This window comes from Musca autumnalis, unplaced genomic scaffold (assembly GCF_047663935.1).
Source record: "Musca autumnalis isolate F117 unplaced genomic scaffold, ASM4766393v1 scaffold_5, whole genome shotgun sequence".
Classification (NCBI taxonomy): Eukaryota; Metazoa; Arthropoda; class Insecta; order Diptera; family Muscidae; genus Musca; species Musca autumnalis.
Genome location: NW_027412088.1, coordinates 97,997,036 through 98,018,850, shown reverse-complemented (window position 1 = coordinate 98,018,850; position 21,815 = coordinate 97,997,036). Strand labels below are relative to the sequence as shown.

Sequence of the window (21,815 nt, the reverse complement as noted above, 5' to 3'; positions counted from 1 at the left end):
ATAAATTGAATTTCGAAAAATTTGGAAAGTTTTGAAGCGGCGTACATCTTTTAATTTTTAAAATGACTATTTTTGTCGTTGGGCGCGTCCACTGTGCAGCGTGCTTGATGCTTTTTATAAGTCAAGCGCCACCATCACTGTTCTATCTCAAGGCTTTCTCTGGTTGAGTCCTCGACAAATATGTGTCGTATATAACGTGCTGTTGCTTACGGAATCCATGCTGATGATCGGCAACTGGATAGCTATTACTGACGCTGGGGAGGACTAAGGCCTCAAGGGTCTTTGCTACGGGCGGAAAAAGCGAAATCAGCCAATACGATTCACATTTGCTGACATCCTTGGCTGGCTTCAGTAGCGGGACCACCCTGCCCATTTCCCATACTTCGGGAACGATAGGTTGCTAGCGACAGGTTGAAAACTTTAGTGAGATACTCCACTCCCGGCACATCCAGCTGTTTCAGCATTACCATGAAGATTCCATCAGGGTCCAATGCTTTGGATGGTGTTGCGAATTCCATCAAGAACGCTAAATCATGGTTCATCCATCGGCAGGAAGAGATCTGAGGCGACGTAGTACTCTTTTCTTCGCCCTGTACTCCGGGGTACTCGACAACCTGTTAACTTCCAGCGTCAGCTCCATGACCCCGGGGTAACTGGGGTTGGCTTGACGAAGCTCAGCACTCTTATTTCCTAATCCCGTCGACTCTGTTGGGAAGTTAGGTCTCACTTCGGGTATTCGATGTGATGATGTCTCGGAACGTCCTTTCCGCTTCCCGAACATCAGAAGGATTGGATAGATCTCAGAAGCTGTGATTAGTGTAATTCGGCCTAACATGGACAAGTCCAGAGTAACCCCTAAGATACACCCACCTCTAACATCTATTCCATCTCACCGAAGGTTGGATATGGGTGAAGATGCGGATGTGACAAACCGAGCACAAGTATATTGCCCTGGGTTTTCCTCCGTCCCGGTACGGTATAACCACAAAAAACTCGCCAGTACCATGTGTGGAATATTGTCCTTATAACGAAAACTCGTATTTTAGTTCCGCACCGACACAGATTTCTTAAGGACTTTGGATATTTTTTCTTTTTGAACATCTATTCCATCTCACCGAATTGGTGAGATATTTTTTAACGGTGCGGAATATTTTTTAACGGTAGGAGAAAACTGATAACGGGTTTCTTAATATTTTTCTGCTCCACACCGCTATGTGTTGCTATTTTCGATATTTATTTATTTATTCTTTCAATCAAAAAAGTCCTCACATGGGCTATAACATGATAGAAAACATAATATATGAAAAACCAGTAAGGAAAGGATCAAAGTTGGAGGTGGGAGCTATAGCCAAATCTGAACCGATTTCGATATAATTTAGCACACAATCCAAATTTCATTGACATATATAGCGTGTTTTGTGCAGCAAATACGTGAAATCAGCCGAAAGTATATGTGGGAGCTACATATATCCAAATCTGAACCGATTTCGATATAACGTGGTACATCTATTTCTGGACTTGAATTCAGTCAAACATTCCAAATTTCATCGAAATCGGATATATAAAGCGTGTTTGGTGCAGCAAATACGTGGAATCGGCCGAATATATACATGGGAGCTATATCCAAATCTAAACGAATTTCGATGAAATTTGGCACATCTATTTCTAGACTGAAATTAATCACACATTCCAAATTTCATCGAAATCGGACATATATAGCGTGCTTGGTACAGCAAATACATGAAATCGACCGAGAATATATTAGGGATAGGTAAGTCGACTTTCGATTAATCGATTAGTCGACTTTTTGCAGTTAAAAGTCTAAAAATCGTGGTCGACTTTTAGCCGGAGGGAAAATCGCATAATCGATTATCTTGTGATCGGTTTTACATTTGGCGGTTTTACATTTTCAACAAAAAACTCGAAAATCGACGAATAATCGATCATAATCGATTTTCTGCGGTTATGAAAAAGTCGAAAGTCGAGTTTTATGACAAGTGTAATAATCGCCAGACCAAATAATCGCATTTTTAGTTTTAGACCAAAATCGAAAAGTCGAAAAATCGATTATTGCATTCCATTACCTATCCCTAGAATATATATGGGAGCTACATACATATATCCAAATCTAAACGAATTTCGATTTAATTTGGCACATTTGTTTCTAGACCAAATTCAGTCAAACATTCCAAATTTCATCGAAATCGAACATATATAGCGTGTTTGGGGCAACAAATACATGAAAACGACCGAGAACATATGTATATGGGAGCTATATCCAAATCTAAAGCTGGGTACACATTGCCAGTTTTGAATGGCAGCTTTGTTGTTGCTTGCTAGTGTGACCGTTCATTTTTGTCATTCATCATGCAACCACCAAATATTTTGTGGTTGCTGGACGGTTGGACAGTTATCGATAATTGCAAAAAATCGTCATTCAAAACTTACAATGTGTACTGTACTTAAACGAATTTCGATTAAATTTGCCACAACTTCTTTCTAGACTGAATTTAGTCACACATTCCAAATTTCATCGAAATCGGACATATATAGCGTACTTGGTGCAGCAAATACATGAAATCGACCGAGAATATATATGGCAGCTACATCTATCTAAACCGATTTCGATTAAATTTGGCATATCTATTTCTAGACTGAATTTAGTCATATATGTCGAAATCGGACATATATAGCGTGTTTGGTGCAGCCGAAAATATATATGGGAGCTATACCCAAATCTGAAAAAAAAATTAATTAAAATGCGACCTGTACGTTGCGAACAAAAATAAATGCACAGACGGACGGACGGACATGCGAAAACGCTCAGAAAGTGATCCTATGTATATCCCCAAAACGAACTATGGGTCTCGTTTCTTTTTTCATGTTACAAACAAATGCAAAAAGACATAATACCCCATCACAATTTGGTGTTGGGTATAAAAATATAACAATTTTCTAACTAACTTAAAATTCAAAATTACTGTAATTCAAAACTTTATAACATCATTGACTAAATTTAGAATTTAAAACTTTACTAACGCAAATTTTTAAAAAGTACATGAAGGGAAAGACTACCTGTAAGTTGTAAAAACTGCCAGTGAAACTAATATAAGATGAATTAAAGTAAATCCTGAGAAAAAATAAGTGATGAGTTTTTTCCTATTAGTTCTCGATGATTTGCAAAGATTTTTAGGTGGTTCGGAAGCATATTCCATAATATTGCTACTCGAACTTAAAATGATTGCTCAAAGACATTCAGCCCTATTACGGTTGGCGTAGTCGTATCCAAAATTGAAAGTTGACGTGTCGAAACTACTGATTGGTATTATGAATATATTCGTCTTTAAAGCTAAAATATCAAATTTTAAAGAATTCTTTTGGTATAAAACTTAATAGAATTGTTAGTAGATCATATTTAAGCTTTTAATCCAGAAGAAAAACCAACCCTACAGTTTTTACAATCAAAATAATTGTCTGGCGTAGAGGTAGTAGTCATTGGCGTAGTCGTTGTCGTAGGGTTATTTTATGGTATCACGAAAAATTTACGACAACGACAATTTTTTTCTCATACAAAATTAAAAAAATGTATATTTTTTTAAATGTAAAATAATTCGTTCGAAATCATCTTTTGAACAAGAACTAAGAAATTTGCATTGTTTGAATCGTTATACGAGGACTCTTAACAGATTTTCAATATAAAGTTTGTCATCTGATAAAAACACGAAAGTTGTCATACGAAAATGAATTAAAGAAGTAAAATTTGTATTTATCTTAGTTTTTTTTTTCAAATATATTTTATTAATCATTGCCAAAAAATTCTTTTGATAATGATTTGTTTTTATTTTTATATGCAGTCGTTAACAAAAACTGTCACGACTCTTTCCTCGTATTTCAACGCCATACGTAATACCGATTTGTCGTATCAAAACAAAAAATAAATGTTATTTATAACCCAAGAAATCCGTCCAGGGAATGATGAATGTGTTTCTTTCGATATTTTATGGATCTATGATGCTTTCTTCTATTAACAGCGCGGCCAAGTACGGTCTGTGCACTTCTGTTACATGCATCGACTATCGTCTGCCATGAGCCATCACTTCGTCCTCCGTTGTTTAGTTCTGTACTCAGTGCGGTGTTGTATGCTTCGACAGTACTCTGATTTTGTAAACGGTTAATGTTGTATTTGCGACCCTTTTTTGTCTTTTGAATTGCAGCTGGCCGAAGGCGAAAGACTCCTACCAATCAGGTTTTTTTTAAGATGTGCGGTTGATTGGGCCACAGCTTCCGATCCTAGTGTTGGGGCTGCCAACAAACCCTCTAGGCCGGGTCGCCTTCTCACTTTAGCTATCGACTGACGGCTGCCTGTGCGATATTTCCAGGGAATAATTGATTAAAAATCGGAAGTAGTGAGCTGCTTGGAAAATTCAACAAATGAGTCGCCTCTGGTCACTCCCAAGTGAATGACGGTTAGAGGTTTTCCGTACCGAAGTACACATCTGAGAAAGTCAACATCCCCCAATATAGTGGGTTATTCCGAATTAAAAGGCCCCCGTGAGTTTTCTTACTTTCTCCTTTATGTTTAAAGAGCAGAGAGACAAAACTCACTAGGAGTTTTCATTCAGAATAACACCATAAAGTCATTTCGATGTGAGATAGGAGCAGTATATCGATACGTCAAGAATTTCATAGTCGACATATTCTGCATAAATGTATGCAACTAATGCAACATTTATAGCCCTCATCTAAGGGAGGAAAATCTTGTTGAACCATTGAAATAATTCACATCTCCATAATACATTTGATTTCTGATTTATTTAGGAATATTGCATATATATTGTTGTTTTTTTTTCTTGTTTTGTATCAAATAAACGCTTTATAAACATGGAATGAAAAAATATAACTTAAAAAAAGCATTTATACAGAATGCTAATGCAAAAGAGAAAAAGCAAAGAAAAAACAAAACGAAAAAAAAAAACAGATTCAATATTTATCTGTAATGTTATTCAAATACAAAATTAAAACCCTTTACTCCAGCGATAGAAAGAAATTGTGTAACTAAGAAAATATTTTATCCAAACTACATAGTACATACATACACATATTAACATAAATACGGGCGGGGGCTAACGATATAAATTATAATAGATTTTTCCTTTTTTAGGGTGCCAATATATGATGTTGCAAAAATTATATCCGATGCCAAGGGAGGATGATGGAGGTGTATTTTTATGAACAGATAAATGTTTTTTTTTCAATATTTATAACGATACATAGCTACACCAGCAACACCGATCAATATGGAACCCATTAGATAGCCCAATAATTTCAGCTGTAAAATAAAGAGATTTTGATCAAGTAAGAGAAAAAGAAATTGTATTAAGTTGAACAAACCTTAGAGCTTTCAACGGTTTGTTGTTTCTGTGGTTGTTTATTCTTTTGCTCCAATTTATTTGCTTGTCCCAACATTTTTTGATACATTTTCTTTTCATTGTGTTCTTCACGTCTTGCTTTAATTATTAGTTTGGCTAAGTCCTGGAATAAAAAGGGGGGTATGTGTGAATAATTATTAATATAACATTAAGCAAAGTTATAAAATTAATATTTGGTACTAGCCCCCTTCCACAAGAAAATATCGACACAAATGCAAATTGATGATGCCAGAATAACTTGAAGAACGTTATGGTCTGCAGACAGTTGAGAAAAGTAGTGAAACAAGTAGTGCCAATATACGTAAAGATACATACTTCGAAAACATACAACAAAGCCACTGTTGGAAGGTGATAAACAGATGCCCTACTAGATTTCAATGCGCATCATAAGCTATGGCATTCAACCCTAGGGAATGACCAGAAAGGCATAGCGCGTATTGGCTGAGCAAATAGATAGTCCCACATTTTGCACGGTGAACGAAGGCGTGACTCACCAGTATTAGAGGAGACTGCTATAGTTGGCCGGAGATATCCATCGCGTTACCTGGTCGGGCGAATGACGTGCCTTGGCAACCCGTCATATTCTTGGGTTGGACTATCTATCCACATCTACATCAATAGACCACCCGTCTTCATAACCATGGAACGTCGTACTTTCCTTAACCAAGTGAAAGCCAATTGACAGGGAAATTTCGGAGGCATTATCATTCCTGTTGGTCAAATATCTGAAATAAGACATAATTTCCCAGCAGAGGCGACAGGATTAGCGAATGAGCGTGATAAGCTTCCACTTACGAACCCGAATAACCACATAGAAGACTACTGACAATAAAAGTCAATAAATTAGTCGCTGAACACAAGCATATAAAGTGGAAAGAGCATCTGAATTGCTGCAACGTTGGAACCGGTAGTAAGTAGTAAATTGTGGACAATGGTAAAGGAAGGCATTATTGAACCTTGGTAAAAATCACGATCGGAAATCTGTCATGTTAATCGGCTTACCGACAGATCCGACGAAATGCGCGGGTTATTTTAGCCGAAAATTTATTGAGCACCCCGATAACGACCAGGTGAAGAGAAGTGTTTTACGTTTGGGATGTGTTCTATCCGATGGACCTGGCGGAATTTTAATGGTGATATTTCCCCAAAACTGTAGAAATTGTAAAAGCTTGCACCTCTATTTTAGTTTCTAGGTTTCTTGGAAAAATTTATATCGACATTTCCTTGGTAAATATAGTGAAATTTCGCCGAAAACATTTTTGTCTTTGACACCATTCTACTAAAATTATTTTTTTTTTATGACAATTTTGCCAAAGACTCACATGAAGTACGAGCTTAACCCTAAAATGTGTTTTTAATTTTGCATATTTCTTGAGTTTGGTGTATTCTAGGGCCTATAGTAAAAATTAATGGCAAAGGGACCAAAAAGACCCCTTAAATGCCCGTCTGTTTAAATAAGATGAAAAATGAAGCCAGTTAACCAAAAAAACATAAGAACCCAAGGTTAGGTCAAAATCCATTCATTTTTAGAGAAATAAGAATGGTCTGCCTTCTTTGAAGTTCTTTAAAGATATTCCATTATAAACTTTCAGAAAATATTTCAAAATTCGAATTCAATTTAAATAAATACGGTTACAGTTTACCTGTTGAATAGTTCTGTTATCGGGTTCCAATGTAGCTGCTTTCTGCAATAATGATATGGCTCCTTTTGTATCACCTTTACCCTCAAGAATCTAAAAAAGAAATGTAATTTAATTTTAGCATCCCGCGAAATATTCTTTTGAAAACAAACTTACCCTTCCTTTTCTGTACAACGCTTTTGAATTGTTTGGCTGACAACGTAAAACATGTTCAACCGATTGTAAAGCAGCATCAAATGCGGATATTTTGATTTGGGCCATAGCCAGATTATTATAGACTATCAAGCGATCATCCAATAGAGATTGTAATTCATTATTGCTCAGCTAGAAATTATAGAGGAAGATTAGTAGAAGAGAATTTAGTATTTGTACATACATAAATTCAAGGCAGCAACTTACTTCAATATCTTCCTTATCGAATTCATTTTCAGGATCACCATCTCGATTATCCAAATATTCTAGAGCACGTCGATATAATTGTATGGCTGTGTTGTATTCACTGCGATTATACCAGAAATTGGCACGTTCCTTTTTGCGTGTTCTGAAAACAAAGTTATGAATGAAACATAAATGTGAATTATTCTACATTATCAAATTATTAATTATGATGTTTTGTATCAAACTGGAATTTGGAAAATCGATGCAAAATTAAGCTTATAGATCAGTGTCGTATAGTTTAAATGATAATTTTTTATTTTTTATGATTTTATGATTTCCAAACCAGACTAAAAACTTGACTTGCTTTAAAATATCCATCCAATGCCATTTAATGGTTGCATTTCTTACTACAAATACATTTAATACTTTGTTTTTCTTACCCATATTTCTTGCGAATGTCATATGATTTCAAATCCGAATAGTCTTCATATTTTGTATCTACTAAATGCACTTCGTACGTAAGCTGAAAAAACAGATATACAAAAAATGTCGTTTAAACATACTGTTTATTTTATCTATTTTCATTGTTACCTTAGATTCTGGTGGAATGCTCAATTCAGGATCGGTGTCATTTTTCAAACCCAATGAACCATAAGCGAAACGAGGATCCACCTTAACTTCCGCCACTTCACCCACATTCATTAGGGGTATTACCATATCTAGACCTTGTATCACCTAAAAATTCACACATTCAACACCCAACGACTCATGTAAAATATCTGAAATTATTCTCACTTACCTCAAAATCACCCACATGCACTTGAAAGTTTTCTTGTTTTTCCACCACTTTGCCGTCATCCAACTTGCCCGTAAAATTCAAAGTAACTTTATCGCCTCGTTGTGGACGTTTGTTAACTTTGGACTTTTTCACAACACGTTTTACCAACTGACCATTACCCAAGACATCACAAACATCTTCCTCTTCAGCATCTTCTGTCGCCTTGTTGGCCTCTTCACCACCTGCTACTTCCTCTTTGTCGTTACCTCCACCAGCAGCAGTTTTTGCAGCTTGTCTTTCTTTGTCTAGCAAAGCTTCTGAGGCTGCCTTCATATCGGCTTTGTCTGCTTCATTGAGATTTGAAAGATCTTCGAAAGAGCTATTGCTGGATTTTTCAGCGTCCATTTTGATGACAAAGCGTTTTTATCTTTGCTTTTTAAAGATTAAAAATAAGAAATGTAAACTTGAATGAAAATGCAAAAAGGTCAAACTATGAACTCTTAATGAGGCAACACTACTTACATTCAATACAACAAGTACAAAATTGAGATGTTAATAGTTTCTACCGCTAAATTTATGCATAAAAATTTTGGATCTCAACTTCTAATTGATCCTTCTGTGAAAAATGCAAATATATTTTTTTTCCAGAAATAAAGGGACTTTCTTTCCTCTGAAATTACGCTGATTTCTCTTTCACCACGAACGATATGCGAGAACAGCTGTTTGGCAGGCCACGGATTAACGTGTGGCTGGTTAACTTTAATACTATGTTTACATTTACGAAATCCACTCGATTTCAACTGTCAATTCCTTTGCCTATACGTCAAATGAAAACTAATCTGAAATCGACTGGATTTCATTTGACGTTTGAGCAATGGAATTGACAGTTGAAATCGAGTGGATTTCCTAAATGTAAACATATGGTTTGTTCCCGTACTTTATAAAGTGGTAAAAGTCGTAAACGATTTTCATAAAAATTTTGTGTACGGGAAGTGGTATAAATTGTAAAAACTTTTTAGTTCTGGAACAGATCTAATGTATTCGATTAGTAGTAACATATGCTCTGTTCCAGAACCTGCAAGAAGCTACTATTTTTTACTACGATAAAATGTTTTTCTTTATGTTATCGAAAAAAATAGTAAAAATTAGTAGATTTTTGCAGTACTGGAACAGACCAATAATGACATAGCCATAAGAAACCAATTGGGTTTTAGTTTTCCATGGTTATGGCGTTATGGCTATGTCACGTCTAATTCTACCTTTACTTGACAACTCTGTTCAAATTGGTCCAATAAAAGCTATAGGCCTGTTCGATAACTTCGCAAGTAAAAAATATTTGCAAGTTCTTGCAACTACTTCTCATTTCTCTTTGTACAAACTTTTTGGTTATCGAACAGACCTAATAAAAGAATAAAAAAGAAAAGTGCAACCTAGTTCGAAATTTGCTCGGCCTTCTTTATTATTTAATTTTATGTTCTTTATTCTTTTATTTTATCTTACTTAAGGGCTGTTTACACCATATATCAATGTCACATGAGCTGTCATTTCTTTCGACATTCTCTATGTTTGTCAAAATTGACGTCATCCATACAACTTTCAATTTGTGCGTTCATACCTTCAAGTGTTATTTTCGTATGACATAACCTATAAATATAAAAACAGCTGTTTTTGTCATTGTTTACATTTATTGTTGAGTTGCAAATTTGGGCAAATTTTAATTTTGGTTAAAGTAAAATGAATATCTAGCATGTTTGTTGTGGTAGAATAGGTTTTTGGGGTTATAGACCCATTCATGTTTTTGCCACAAAGCAATCTTTTCCAAGACTGCTTCTTTCGACCAATCGATCTGAAAATAACATTATAACCACCCTTTATTTACTTTTCTAAATATTTAAATATACATAACATTCGATTTTCTTTTTTAAAGATTTTGTTTTTCAAAATTTTTTTTTTGAGAATGCCAGAAAACAGCTGATAAATTTATGTTTACATACGAGAATGCCGTATCAAATAGAGCGCTCCCTAAATGAAAAATTTACATAAGAGTTGCCAAATCATTTTGATAGATGAAAATTTTCATAGTGGTCACACTATGTCTTATGCCAGACTATGAAAATTTTCATTGAAAACTCTTTGTCATTTTCTTTTAAAATTTCATTGACATCCACACACGTATATGAAATCAAATGAAAATGTTGATATTTCCCTTGCTTTACATTGGTTTGAGAGTTACGAATTTAAACACAAAGAATAATTTCAGATTACAGAACCTTGTGTACAGAGTTTCACCCCCTTCACACCTCTTGCCTATAAACTCATTTTCACGTACATGAAAATTTTCATAGTCTGACATAAGACTATGTGTACAACATTCCAGGTAGAAAATTTGACATCTCATACGACATTGATAGGTGGTGTAAAAAACCCTTTACCCCCTGTTCTTGTAACTTATTTTTGTTCGTTCGTCTATATTCGTAATAGTTTAGGCATTCATAGCTCAGCCCCCAGATGACATACACATCTAATTTTTCGTATACCCGTTCCATATATCGTTAGGGATTCCTCATTTAAAAATCTTACTTACTTACTTAGTTGGCCCATTACAGAACATTTGTTCCATAGACCGAACTAAGAAAAGATCTCCATTCCTCTCTGTTTTTCGCTTGACTTTTTGGAATACCGCGCCTTTCCATTTCTTCATCCACTTGTGTGCTCCATCGAAGCTTAGGCCTGCCAATTCTGCGTGCATCACCATGTGGCATGTATTCATACGCCTTTTTAGCGGGTTCATCATCGCTCATTCTCATGATATGGCCTAGCCAACGCAATCGTTGCATCTCGATACGTTTAACTATATGCATGTCTTTGTATAGCTTATATAGCTCGTGGTTCATACGACGTCGATATTCACCGTCAACGCAAATCGGCCCGTAGATCTTTCGAAGAATTTTCCTCTCAAACACACCAAGCACTGCCTTATCTGCTTGCGCAAGTACCCATGCTTCGGAGCCATACATTAGCACGGGTAGTATCAGCGTTTTGTATAGTGTTATTTTTGTTTGACGAGATGTGGCTTTGTTTTTAAATTGCTTACTTAATCCATAGTAGCATCTGTTGGCCAATACAATTCTTCTTCTTATTTCACAACTGATGTTGTTTGTTGTGTTTATGGCAGTGCCGAGGTAGACGAAGTCTTTAACTACCTCAAAATTGTAGGTACCAACTTCTACGGTTGGTCCGAGCTCTATGGACGCTTTGCGCGTCGACACCATCAATTTGGTCTTTTCGCCGTTTACCGCCAGACCCACTTTCGCAGATTCTGCTTCGACCTTCCTAAAGGTATCAGTTACTTCCTTTACTGATCGTCCCATGATGTCTATGTCATCAGCATAGGCAAGTAACATGTGGCTATTGGTGTAAATTGTGCCATTTCTTTTGACATTTGCATCTCGTATTACCTTTTCCAGCAAAATGTTGAATAGGTCACACGAAAGGCTGTCTCCTTGTCTGAAACCTCTTTTGGTACAAAATTCTTCGGAGAGGTTCTTTCCAATTTTAACTGAGGACCTAGTATCAGTTAGAGTCATCTTACAAAGCCGGATGAGCTTTGCGGGAATACCAAATTCAGACATTGCATGGAATACCTTTGATCGGAGGGGACTGTCGAATGCTGCTTTATAATCGACAAAAAGATGAAATGTGTCGATCTTCATCTCTTGGGTCTTCTCTAGGACTTGCCGCAGGGTAAATATCTGGTCAATGGTGGACTTGCCAGGTCTAAAGCCACATTGGTATGGTCCAATTATCTCGTTGACCATAGGCTTTATTCGTTCGCACAGTATCCCTGACACTATCTTATAGGCAATAGGGAGTAGACTTATGCCCCTATAGTTGGAGCATACAGTCTTATCTCCTTTTTTGTGGACGGGACATAGGATGCTCAGGTTCCAATCGTCGGGTACGCGTTCTTCCTGCCAGATGGTGCTAACAAGCTGATGCATACACCTTATCAGCGCGTCGCCTCCGGTTTTAAACAGCTCGGCTGGTAAGCCATCGGCTCCTGCTGCTTTATTATTCTTCAACCGGTTGATTGCTGTTTTTACCTCATCTTGGCCGGGTGGTATACATTCTATACCATCTTCTGGGATTGGATCTGCGGTATCATCGTCTTCGCCACTATTGGACACCAGCAGATTGGAGAAATGTTCCTTCCATATCCTGAGCACGCTACCTGTATCTGTTACCAGATTACCTTGCTGGTCTCTACAGGAGGATGTGCCTGTACCAAAGCCATCTGTTTGATGTTTCACTCTTTGGTAGAATTTTCGGACTTCATTCTGGCTCCTGTACATCTCGATTTTTTCACACTCCCGCTTTTCCATCTCTCTCTCTTTTTCTTGCGGAAAAGACGTTTCTCTTCTCTCCTTTTCTCCCGATATCTCTCTCGTGCGCTACGCGTTGCTACTGATTGTAAAGTAGCTCTATATGCCGCATTTTTCTCTTCGGTAGCAGCACGGCACTCCTGGTCATACCATGAATTCCTTTGTGGAGGTCTCTGGAATCCAAGTATGGATTTTGCAGCTGTTTGCATGGAGTGGGCAATATTTTGCCATTGTGTTGTTATGTTATCGGGACAAGGCGTGCTCGCGTTAAGCAATTGGGCTAGTTGAGTGGAATATGCTGTGGCTATCTGTTGTGTTTGCAGCCTATCGATGTCCAACTTCCGCGTTGTGTCTGTTCGTGCTTTATTTGCAACGTTTAGACGGGTACGTACCTTTGCTGCAACAAGATAGTGGTCCGAATCAATGTTTGCGCCTCGGAACGATCGTACATCCAACACGCTGGATGAATGTCTTCCATCTATCACAACATGATCAATTTGATTACTTGTTCTTTGATCTGGAGACAGCCAGGTGCCCTTATGAATATCGAGATGATTAAATCTGGTACTGCTAACTACCATGTTTTTTGCAGCTGCAAAGTCTATCAGCCTCATACCATTGTCAGATGTTTCACTGTGGAGACTGAATTTCCCGACTGTTGGGCCAAAGATATTCTCCTTTCCAATTTTGGCATTAAAATCGCCTAGAATGATTTTAATGTCATGGGCAGGGCAACGGTCATATGTTTCTTCTAAGCGCTCGTAAAATATATCTTTGGTCTGTTCGTCCTTTTCTTCAGTGGGAGCATGAGCGCAAATAAAGCTGATGTTGAAGAATTTAGCTTTTATTCGAATTGCAGCAAGTCTTTCATTCACTGGGGTGAAGCTGGATACCAGATGTTTTAGTCTCCGACTAACTACGAATCCACAACCAAACTCATGCTTTACGTCATGGCAGCTATAATACAGTGCGTCACCTTTAGGTGTTGTTGTGACGCCTTTCCCAATCCATCGTATTTCCTGTATGGCAGTAATATCGACCTTGTACTTTTCAAGTACGTCTGCCAATGCGAAGACTGCACCTTCTCTATAAAGAGTGCGAACATTCCAGGTGCATATTCGCAGATCATGGTCCTTAAAACGTTTGCGGGTATACGATTAATAAAAATGCTTTTTTATGTTTCAACAATCCAATGTCAAGTTTACACTTGCGCTCCAAAATCAACTGGATTTCACGAAATCCTGAAATACACCCCGGTGTTTACACTTATTTTTTGTTGATTTCAAACATATCACACTGATCAAGGTAGATGCATATGCGCAGCTGATCGGACATGAATTTTCAAAACAAGTTATTGTAAATTGAATTAATTTTCAACAATATACGACAATATAGAACTTTACAACTTTATTTCGAACATTATCGTAAAATTATATATCGTATTAATTAGGTATAGTACTAACAAATGAAAAAATAAAAAATTATTTGATCGTTGAGACATCATAATAATAAATTTTGATAGCTCAGAACCTGCAAAATATTAGTACTTGCAGTAGTTTTCCCGTTTAGTGCTTAAAATGCGTTCCCGTACTCCGAAATCTAGCAAGACTTGCACTTCTCTTTAAACAAAAATAGCGCCGAATAACACCCTCTTCTCATGTTTTCTGCCATACAATTTTGGCCTAGTAGAAACTAGCAGCAAGCATGTTCATATGTTCATTGGTATCTAATATTATAGCTTATACATTGATTTTGACATTTCTGCTTTAGTTTTTGCAATTTCCGTTATTTTCCCGTTCCCGTATTTTTTAAGAAATTTGTATGGGGAAGCAATTTTTGACAATTCGCTCTTTTTTCTAATATTACCATTAAAAAAGTACGGGAACACAATGAAAAATAGCATTGTAACAAAGTAATTTAGTATTTTTTCACTTTGTTTACAAATTTTGATACTAACATTTTTTGTTGCAGCAATTCGCACATCTACCTTGTTTATTGTGATACGTAAAATGTGTTGCAACTTTTGGTACTTTTCTAGACAAAAGCAAGGTTGTATATCATGTGTACTGTGATTTCGATGTTGATTTCGCTGAAATCACGAATTGAGATGATTTCATTTTTGTATGCCAAATCATGAAAAATTTTGCTGGATTTCGCGCGAAATCACGAAAAGCCAGCGAAATCACGAAAAAGTTGCAAATGTAAACTAAGTACAAGACAGAATAATATATTTTTCCAATTTGTCATATTATTATCATTTCTAAGCCTTCCATTCAGAACACGTATATTTTATATGTTTCTATAAACACAGTGCCTACAACTCGGCCACGCTCCTTGCACACGTCCTCGTGGGCATCTTCAATTCCCGTTTCAATTAGACACCAGCTATAATTTAACAACCGTCATCTGCACTGGATTGCTATTATAGCCTACATCCTTTAAATGTCTATAAATATGAAATGAAGTATACATTTAAGTAATAAGTTTAAGAGCAAGAATTCTTTCCAAAATTCTGTTATGCATGTCATTATCAATTCAAGCAACGTTATATTCACTTGCAAATAAAGACTAGTTAATATATTTTTAACTATTATTTATTCCTGACTTCGGAATCGTATATGATTATGTAATTTATGTTTTTATAATATTTTTATACCGTCATTCTTTTTTTACGAAATTATTATGGAAATATATGCCCGAAGGGATAAAGCAAGTATTCGCAAAATTTACTAAAAATTACTAATTACTAAAAATTATATGTAAAACAAACATTATTAACTACTATTTGTTCCGGACATTGCCTGCAAAAATATATACACTTGAATACTAATAAATTTTGAAGGCTATTCTACAAACTCTACATTCTCTAGAAGAAATATATTCGTATAGAATCTGCCGAAAATGAAAATGTGAGCAGCAGTTCTGGTTTAAATATCTTGGTATAGTTGTATCGCTAATGAATGCATTGAACAGAACACTTGTTAAATTTTTTTTTAAAAATTGTGATGACCATTGAGAATAAACTCGTTATAACATGATGTCTCCGTCTTCATCATTTGGTCTGTTCCTTTACTTCTGAAAATGGTAAAACCGGCAAAAGTAGTAAAAGTTGTAAACTGCTCCCATATGAATTTGTATTGTGTCTGAAGTAAAGGAACGCCTTTCGAGTAAAAAGTGGTAAAACTTGAAGATTCTTGAACGTAAAGGAACAGAGCTATTAATATTCACTTGCGCAACTGGACCAGTGAACATTTTTGTCACCTTTATATCTATCAATATCATCTCCCCATCTCGGCATTGGAATAACTTTCCTATTCAGATCTCTGAAATCTATGCCATTCTGTATTCGCAATTCTTCTGTTTAACCAAAAGACTATGGCTCGAATACGAGGATGATGAGTCCTGATAACGTAGGTCAACACTCAAATGTTTTCCACCACTTCCTGTATTCACTTGCTCAGCTGGACTAGTGAAAATCAGTCAAACTTATAATTTCTCACCGAAAAATTGGTATTTTACCTTATCAGAACAACAATATGTCTACTATTCACTTTAATGTTCGGATTGTTTATACTTAATATTTCGGTAAAGACATGCACTTCTAACTGAATAAGGGGAAATATATATAAATGCAATTTTATTAGGAAAGTAGTCATGTTCTATCGAAATTTTATATCATTCAGCTGCGCAACTGTACCAGTGAATGGCAACATTGGAAGAAGTTGTCATTCTCTAGAAGTTGATAATATTCACTTGCGCAGCTGGACCAGTGAACATCTTTAGCCTTTTTTATCTATCAATTTCATCTCCCCATCTCGGCATTGGAATACCTTTCATTTTCAGATCTCTGAAATCTATGCCATTCTGCATTCGCCATCCTTCTTTTAACTAAAAGTGTGTGGCTAGAATGCGAGGATGATGAGTCTTGAATAAGGCCACCATACTTAAACTCATTTACCATTCTGAGAACAACTCTCCTTCCCTCTAAATACATTTTACATAACTTTAAAAACTCTGCTACCTCAAAATAAACATTTTGATTTTCTAATCCCTAAATGTGGGATATCATTACCAAAACTATTATCGTGTAAAAACCAGAAGTTATCAATATATTCGTTTTCTATTCATGCAAATATAAATAGACAACCCTTCTTTTCAAAAATAAGAAACAAAATGCAGCGCATTTCATCAAAATTTAAAATAATTTTCTACACAATAGTTTAACGACATTTCGTTATTTGCAAAAATAGCTTTAATCGTTTGATTGTTCATAAAGCACTCTGGTTTAGACAAAAACATTGTAATCATGGAAGCTCAAGCTTATTTTGACTACAGCTGCAGTCAATTCTACATCTAATTCCAAAGAGACTTTTATACAGCTAATAACAGCTGCAACTGACCTTCCACTTGCTACACATAGCACAACTAACACATCCAATGAACAAAACATGTAGAACATCATGACTTTGAAATGTTATAACACGAGACAATGATGATAAATTTTAAGATTCCCACTAAATTAATTTTTTGTGAAGTACATACCTATTGAATTTACACAGTCTTGGGTTAGATATACCCATCGCAAACATATAACATATATGTACCTTTTTGATCCTTCCATTGTGTTGTAGAACTTCTTCTAGCGTTTATAGAATCCAATTTTCTTTTCTCATTTACCTGTCCTTCGATCATTCATTTAACTTCCTTTGATCTTTCTACATTTGAGTTGATATATAATTTACAATGAGCATGATTTGAATTTATCGCTAAGAAGTTCCAATGCAAAATTGAACTTCCGGGAAGATATTCTGTTCTTTTCACATAGCATTTGTTTTTAGTTATTTTCCAAACGTGTATTCAAATCAGCGTTATATCAAATCTTGCAACCGTCCATTCTTTGAAACAATTCGCCAATTGTTTGATATATACATACATATATATCCTTACTGATCCAAATTAGCCTCAGCCCAAATTTGCTTGTTTCAGGATCACAAATAGAACGAGACTCCAAATCTAAATTTTTGCTTCTTGATATTCAGTATCTGTTCTTTGCGTATATTGGTTTTCGCAGATCCCACCGCTGCTTTATACGATTAATAAAAATGCTTCTTTATGTTTCAACAATCCAAGACAGAATAATATATTTTTCCAATTTGTCATATTATTATCATTTCTAAGCCTTCCATTCAGAACACGTATATTTTATATGTTTCTATAAACACAGTGCCTACACGGGGTTCGTCAACTTTAGAGGGGTTTGTTTTTCTTTTCTTTCGTTTTTTCATAGTAGGCTGTTTTTTCTAGGGGAGGGTTACTAACCCGACCCCAAACCCAAGTCTTTAACGTTCTTATGGGTGAACGCGCGGCACATGTTAGCTCACTACCTTTAACGGGTGTTAAAGGCAGTTCCCCAGGTGACACCACGGGGAGGTCAGTGTCCACTTGAGATGAAAGAGGGACCAAGATAAATCCTGGGCTTTGCCATGTTAAAACCGGTCAGGACCGTTTCTTGGTATCTTCCATCCCCTACGTCAAATCAGCGCTCTACATTTGCGCTAAAGCGAGTAAATCGATCTACAAAATTTGACAATTCGTGTGAGAAGAATAAAAATTTTTACAAAAATTGGGGGATAAACACAAATGATTCTTTGTGTTTAAATTCGTAACTCTCAAACCAATGAAAAGCTACAAAAATATCAAAATTTTCATATGATTTCATATATGTATGTGTGTGGACGTCAATGAAAATTTAAAAGTGAATAACAAAGAAAATATTAATTTTATAAATTCCAATAATTTATAGACATTTCCTTGTTTTGTGACAGTAACGTTACAAACAAAAACAAATTCTTTTGTGGTTGTTGTTGTTCTATTGTTTGTTCTTCCATGGTTTGGCCTTAAAGGCCTGGGTACATAAGCTGCCTCGCCTGCTTACCTTGCTTACTTCTGATAAAAGAATAGAAAAGAAAAGGGCAATCCAGTTCAAAATTTGTTCGGCCTCCTTTATTCTTTTATTTTTATTATGTCAGAAATGAAGCAGGAAAGCAAGGCAATCAGGCGGGGCAGCTTATGTACCCATAAGCAAGGTAAGTCCCAATTTACATTAGGGGAGTTTTCTTGCGGCAATTGTCAGTTTGATGGAGAGAGAGGTGAGGCATATGGTAACCCTTTGCCTCTCAGCCCCCTCTCTCACATACAAACTGACAATTGCCGCAAGTAAACTCGCCTAATGTAAATTGGGACTAAGCAGGCAAGGCAGCTTATGTACCCAGAGCTTTAAAGGCCTGGGTACATAAGCTACCTCGCCTGGATACTTTGCTTTCCTGCTTCATTTCTGACATAATAAAAATAAAAGAATAAAGGAGGCCGAGCAAATTTCGAACCGGATTGCCCTTTTCTTTTTTATTCTTTTATCAGATGCAAACAAGGCAACCAGGCAAGGTAGCATCATGGTTTAATAAGAAAGGTTAGCCAAAGCTTTATGTCAATTTAAATTTTTTCATTCGAGTATTCCTAAAACTTCAAAACAATATACACAAACTGTGTGTGTGTGTGCTGTTTGAATAATATGTCAAACAATTTTAAAAACAATCGAATTCAATGATTATTAAAATTATTTTTGGAACATTTGTATGGAAATAATTCGTCAGGTTATCATTGAAACAAACATTTTATCATATCCACAACTTGATTATGCGGAGAAACATTGGTACTTCATTCATTTTTCGCGATTTTTATAAAATACTCAAAATTGGTGTTGTAAACAAACACACTTGTTGCTTAATTTTGAAGTTTTAGGAATTCAGGAAAAACAAGGGTTCTATAGATTTTTTCATTTAAATCTACCTCTATACTTATACCATGGGTAGCATGGTACAATAAAGTAGAGGTAGGCCAGGTATGAAAATCACTGAGAAATGCCACCCTGCAGCCATGGCTTAAAACGTCAAATGGCATGGTACAATAATAATGGTAGATGTACCTGCATAGCTATCCCGTATTACAAAAACATATGGAACTTAGAGCTTCACTTTTTATATGTTAAAAGTGTCATATAGTGTAAAAACATTTCTTTAGCTAGGCTACAGAATATTCTTGTTGGAAAAGTGTTCCAAAAATTGCAAAAGTTCTTCCCAAACTTATGACAGTGAAAAAATGTCATTCACTTATTTTCTACTTGACAAGTTTGGCTAATCTGACATCGTGATTGCTGGCATCCGATTTGCAGATAACTGTCAGCAGAATTTTTACAAAAATTGTAATTTTTACATTCCCGTACTTTTGGAACCAAGTTAAATTAATATCAATATTTGATAAAACGTCCATTCGTAAGTTTTGCTAAAAAAATCAACAATTTTTTTTGCCACGCGAATATACATTTTTTGTCCTTGTTTTCAATTTAAGATATAGTGTTACAGTAAAAGTTTTTTGTTGGAACAGTTCAGCGATACATCTACCTTTATGATTGCATAATGTCAAAAACAGTACAAGATGTCAACCCTGCTTTTGACAGATTAGGCCATAAAAAGAAAAAAATTGTAACCTCTGTTAGCTGTGGCCTACCTTCACTTTATTCTACCATGCAAGCTAGCTTATGTACGTATTATATGTATGTATTATAAGCTACCTTGCGTGGTTGCCTTGCTTGCTTCTGATAAAAGAATAAAAAAGAAAAGGGCAACACAGTTCGAAATTTGCTCGGCCTCCTTTATTCTTTTATTTTTATTATGTCAGAAATGAAGCAGGGAAGCAAGGCAATAAAGGCCTGCGTACATAAGCTGCCTTGCCTGCTTACCTTGCTTACTTCTGATAAAAGAATAAAAAAGAAAAAGGCAACCCAGTTCGAAATTTCCTCGGCCTTCTTTATTCTTTTATATTTATTATGTCAAAAATGAAGAAGGAAAGCAAGGCAATCAGGCAGAGCAGCTTATGTACGCAGGCCTCGGCACATAAGCCGCTCGGCTTTCTTACTTAATTCATTTCTGGTAAAGGAATAAAGAAATGTCATAACCACATTTCAATTAGGTCGAACTTGGTCTTTGGTCTTTTACCAGAAATGAATTAAGCAAGAAAGCCGAGCGGCTTATGTACCCAGGCCTTAAAGGCCTGCGTACATAAGCTGCTCTGCCTGATTGCCTTGCTTTCCTGCTTCATTTTTGACATAATAAAAATAAAAGAATAAAGAAGGCCGAGGAAATTTCGAACTGGGTTGCCCTTTTCTTTTTTATTCTTTTATCAGAAGTAAGCAAGATAAGCAGGCAAGGCAGCTTATGTACGCAGGCTTTAGGCGGGGCAGCTTATGTACCCAGGCCTTTAAGGCCAAACCATGGTAGAACAAACAATAGAACAACAACAACCACAAAGGAATTTGTTTTTGTTTGTAACGTTACTGTCACCGGTATATGTAAACAAAATAAACAAAACACGGAAATGTCTATAAATTATTGGAATTTATAAAATTAATATTTTTTCACATTTGATTGAATATTTTGAAAAGCATGAATGAAAACTCGTGACATTTTCAATTTGAAAGCATCCATATCATTCTATTAAATGGATAATTTCACGCAAAAAGTAGAATTCTTGCAAAGATGTTTGGCGTCGCTAAAAATTCATTGAAAAAGGAGAAGCTGTTTCAAACTTTTGTTTTTAAAATCAAAGAAGCACATGTTTATTAGGGCTTTTTTTTATCAAATTTAAGAAAATATCACACATATTAAAAAATATTGTACGCTTATATGAGAGGTGTTAATGTAGGAACACAATGAAATACGCCGCTTTTTCACGCTCAGTTTCATGTAAAAGAGTAAAGGCCAAGTACTACCTAATTGAAATGAATTAGGTAGCACTTGGCCTTTAATCTTATACATGAAACTGAGCGTGAAAAAAGCGGCGTATTTCATTCTGTTCACACCTTTAAGGTAGAAACACAATGACTTTTGTTGCTTGCTTCACGCTCAATTTCATGTAAATGAACAAATGCCAGGTACTACCTAATACAAATGCGATCTTGGATTTCTTTATTCTTTTACAGAAATTCATGCTTATCCAAGCCTGAGTTTCTGTAAATGAATAATGAAATGTGGCTAGCAACCATGCATTCAAAAAATTCAAACTGATTAATAATATAACGCACGTCATAATTGACAACATCACCCCATCTGGACATGCAACTCTGTAAAATTCTACGGTGTAATCAAGGCCGTTC

The 21,815-nt window shown here is 35.8% G+C and overlaps 1 protein-coding gene across 3 annotated transcripts; it reads right to left on the bottom strand.

Moving 5' to 3' along the window:
• Window positions 1-4,793: 4,793 nt before the first annotated feature.
• On the bottom strand, window positions 4,794-9,120 carry zda (peptidyl-prolyl cis-trans isomerase zonda). 3 transcript variants are annotated; one of them, XM_073991102.1, is made up of 9 exons: window positions 8,748-9,120; window positions 8,247-8,688; window positions 8,039-8,182; window positions 7,888-7,970; window positions 7,469-7,610; window positions 7,226-7,393; window positions 7,073-7,162; window positions 5,392-5,532; window positions 4,794-5,329 (listed from the first exon to the last, which is right to left on the bottom strand). In XM_073991102.1, the coding sequence occupies exons 2-9, from the start codon at window positions 8,628-8,630 to the stop codon at window positions 5,252-5,254; spliced, it is 1,230 nt and encodes a 409-aa protein (XP_073847203.1). In that variant the 5' UTR covers window positions 8,631-8,688; window positions 8,748-9,120; the 3' UTR covers window positions 4,794-5,251. The 3 variants fall into 3 exon arrangements, with proteins under 3 accessions (XP_073847203.1, XP_073847204.1, XP_073847205.1); XM_073991103.1 differs by having other exon boundaries at window positions 8,247-8,657; window positions 8,748-9,110; XM_073991104.1 differs by having other exon boundaries at window positions 8,247-8,652; window positions 8,748-9,110.
• Between the last annotated feature and the right edge of the window lie 12,695 nt (window positions 9,121-21,815).

Coding starts and splice junctions, on each gene's coding strand:
- zda (XM_073991102.1), bottom strand. CDS start 8,630: ATGGACGCTGAAAAATCCAGCAATAGCTCTTTCGAAGATCTTTCAAAT. Junction 8,183..8,246: donor TGCATGTGGGTGATTTTGAG/GTAAGTGAGAAT, acceptor GTGAATTTTTAG/GTGATACAAGGTCTAGATAT. Junction 5,533..7,072: donor ATAACAGAACTATTCAACAG/GTAAACTGTAAC, acceptor TTTTTATTCCAG/GACTTAGCCAAACTAATAAT.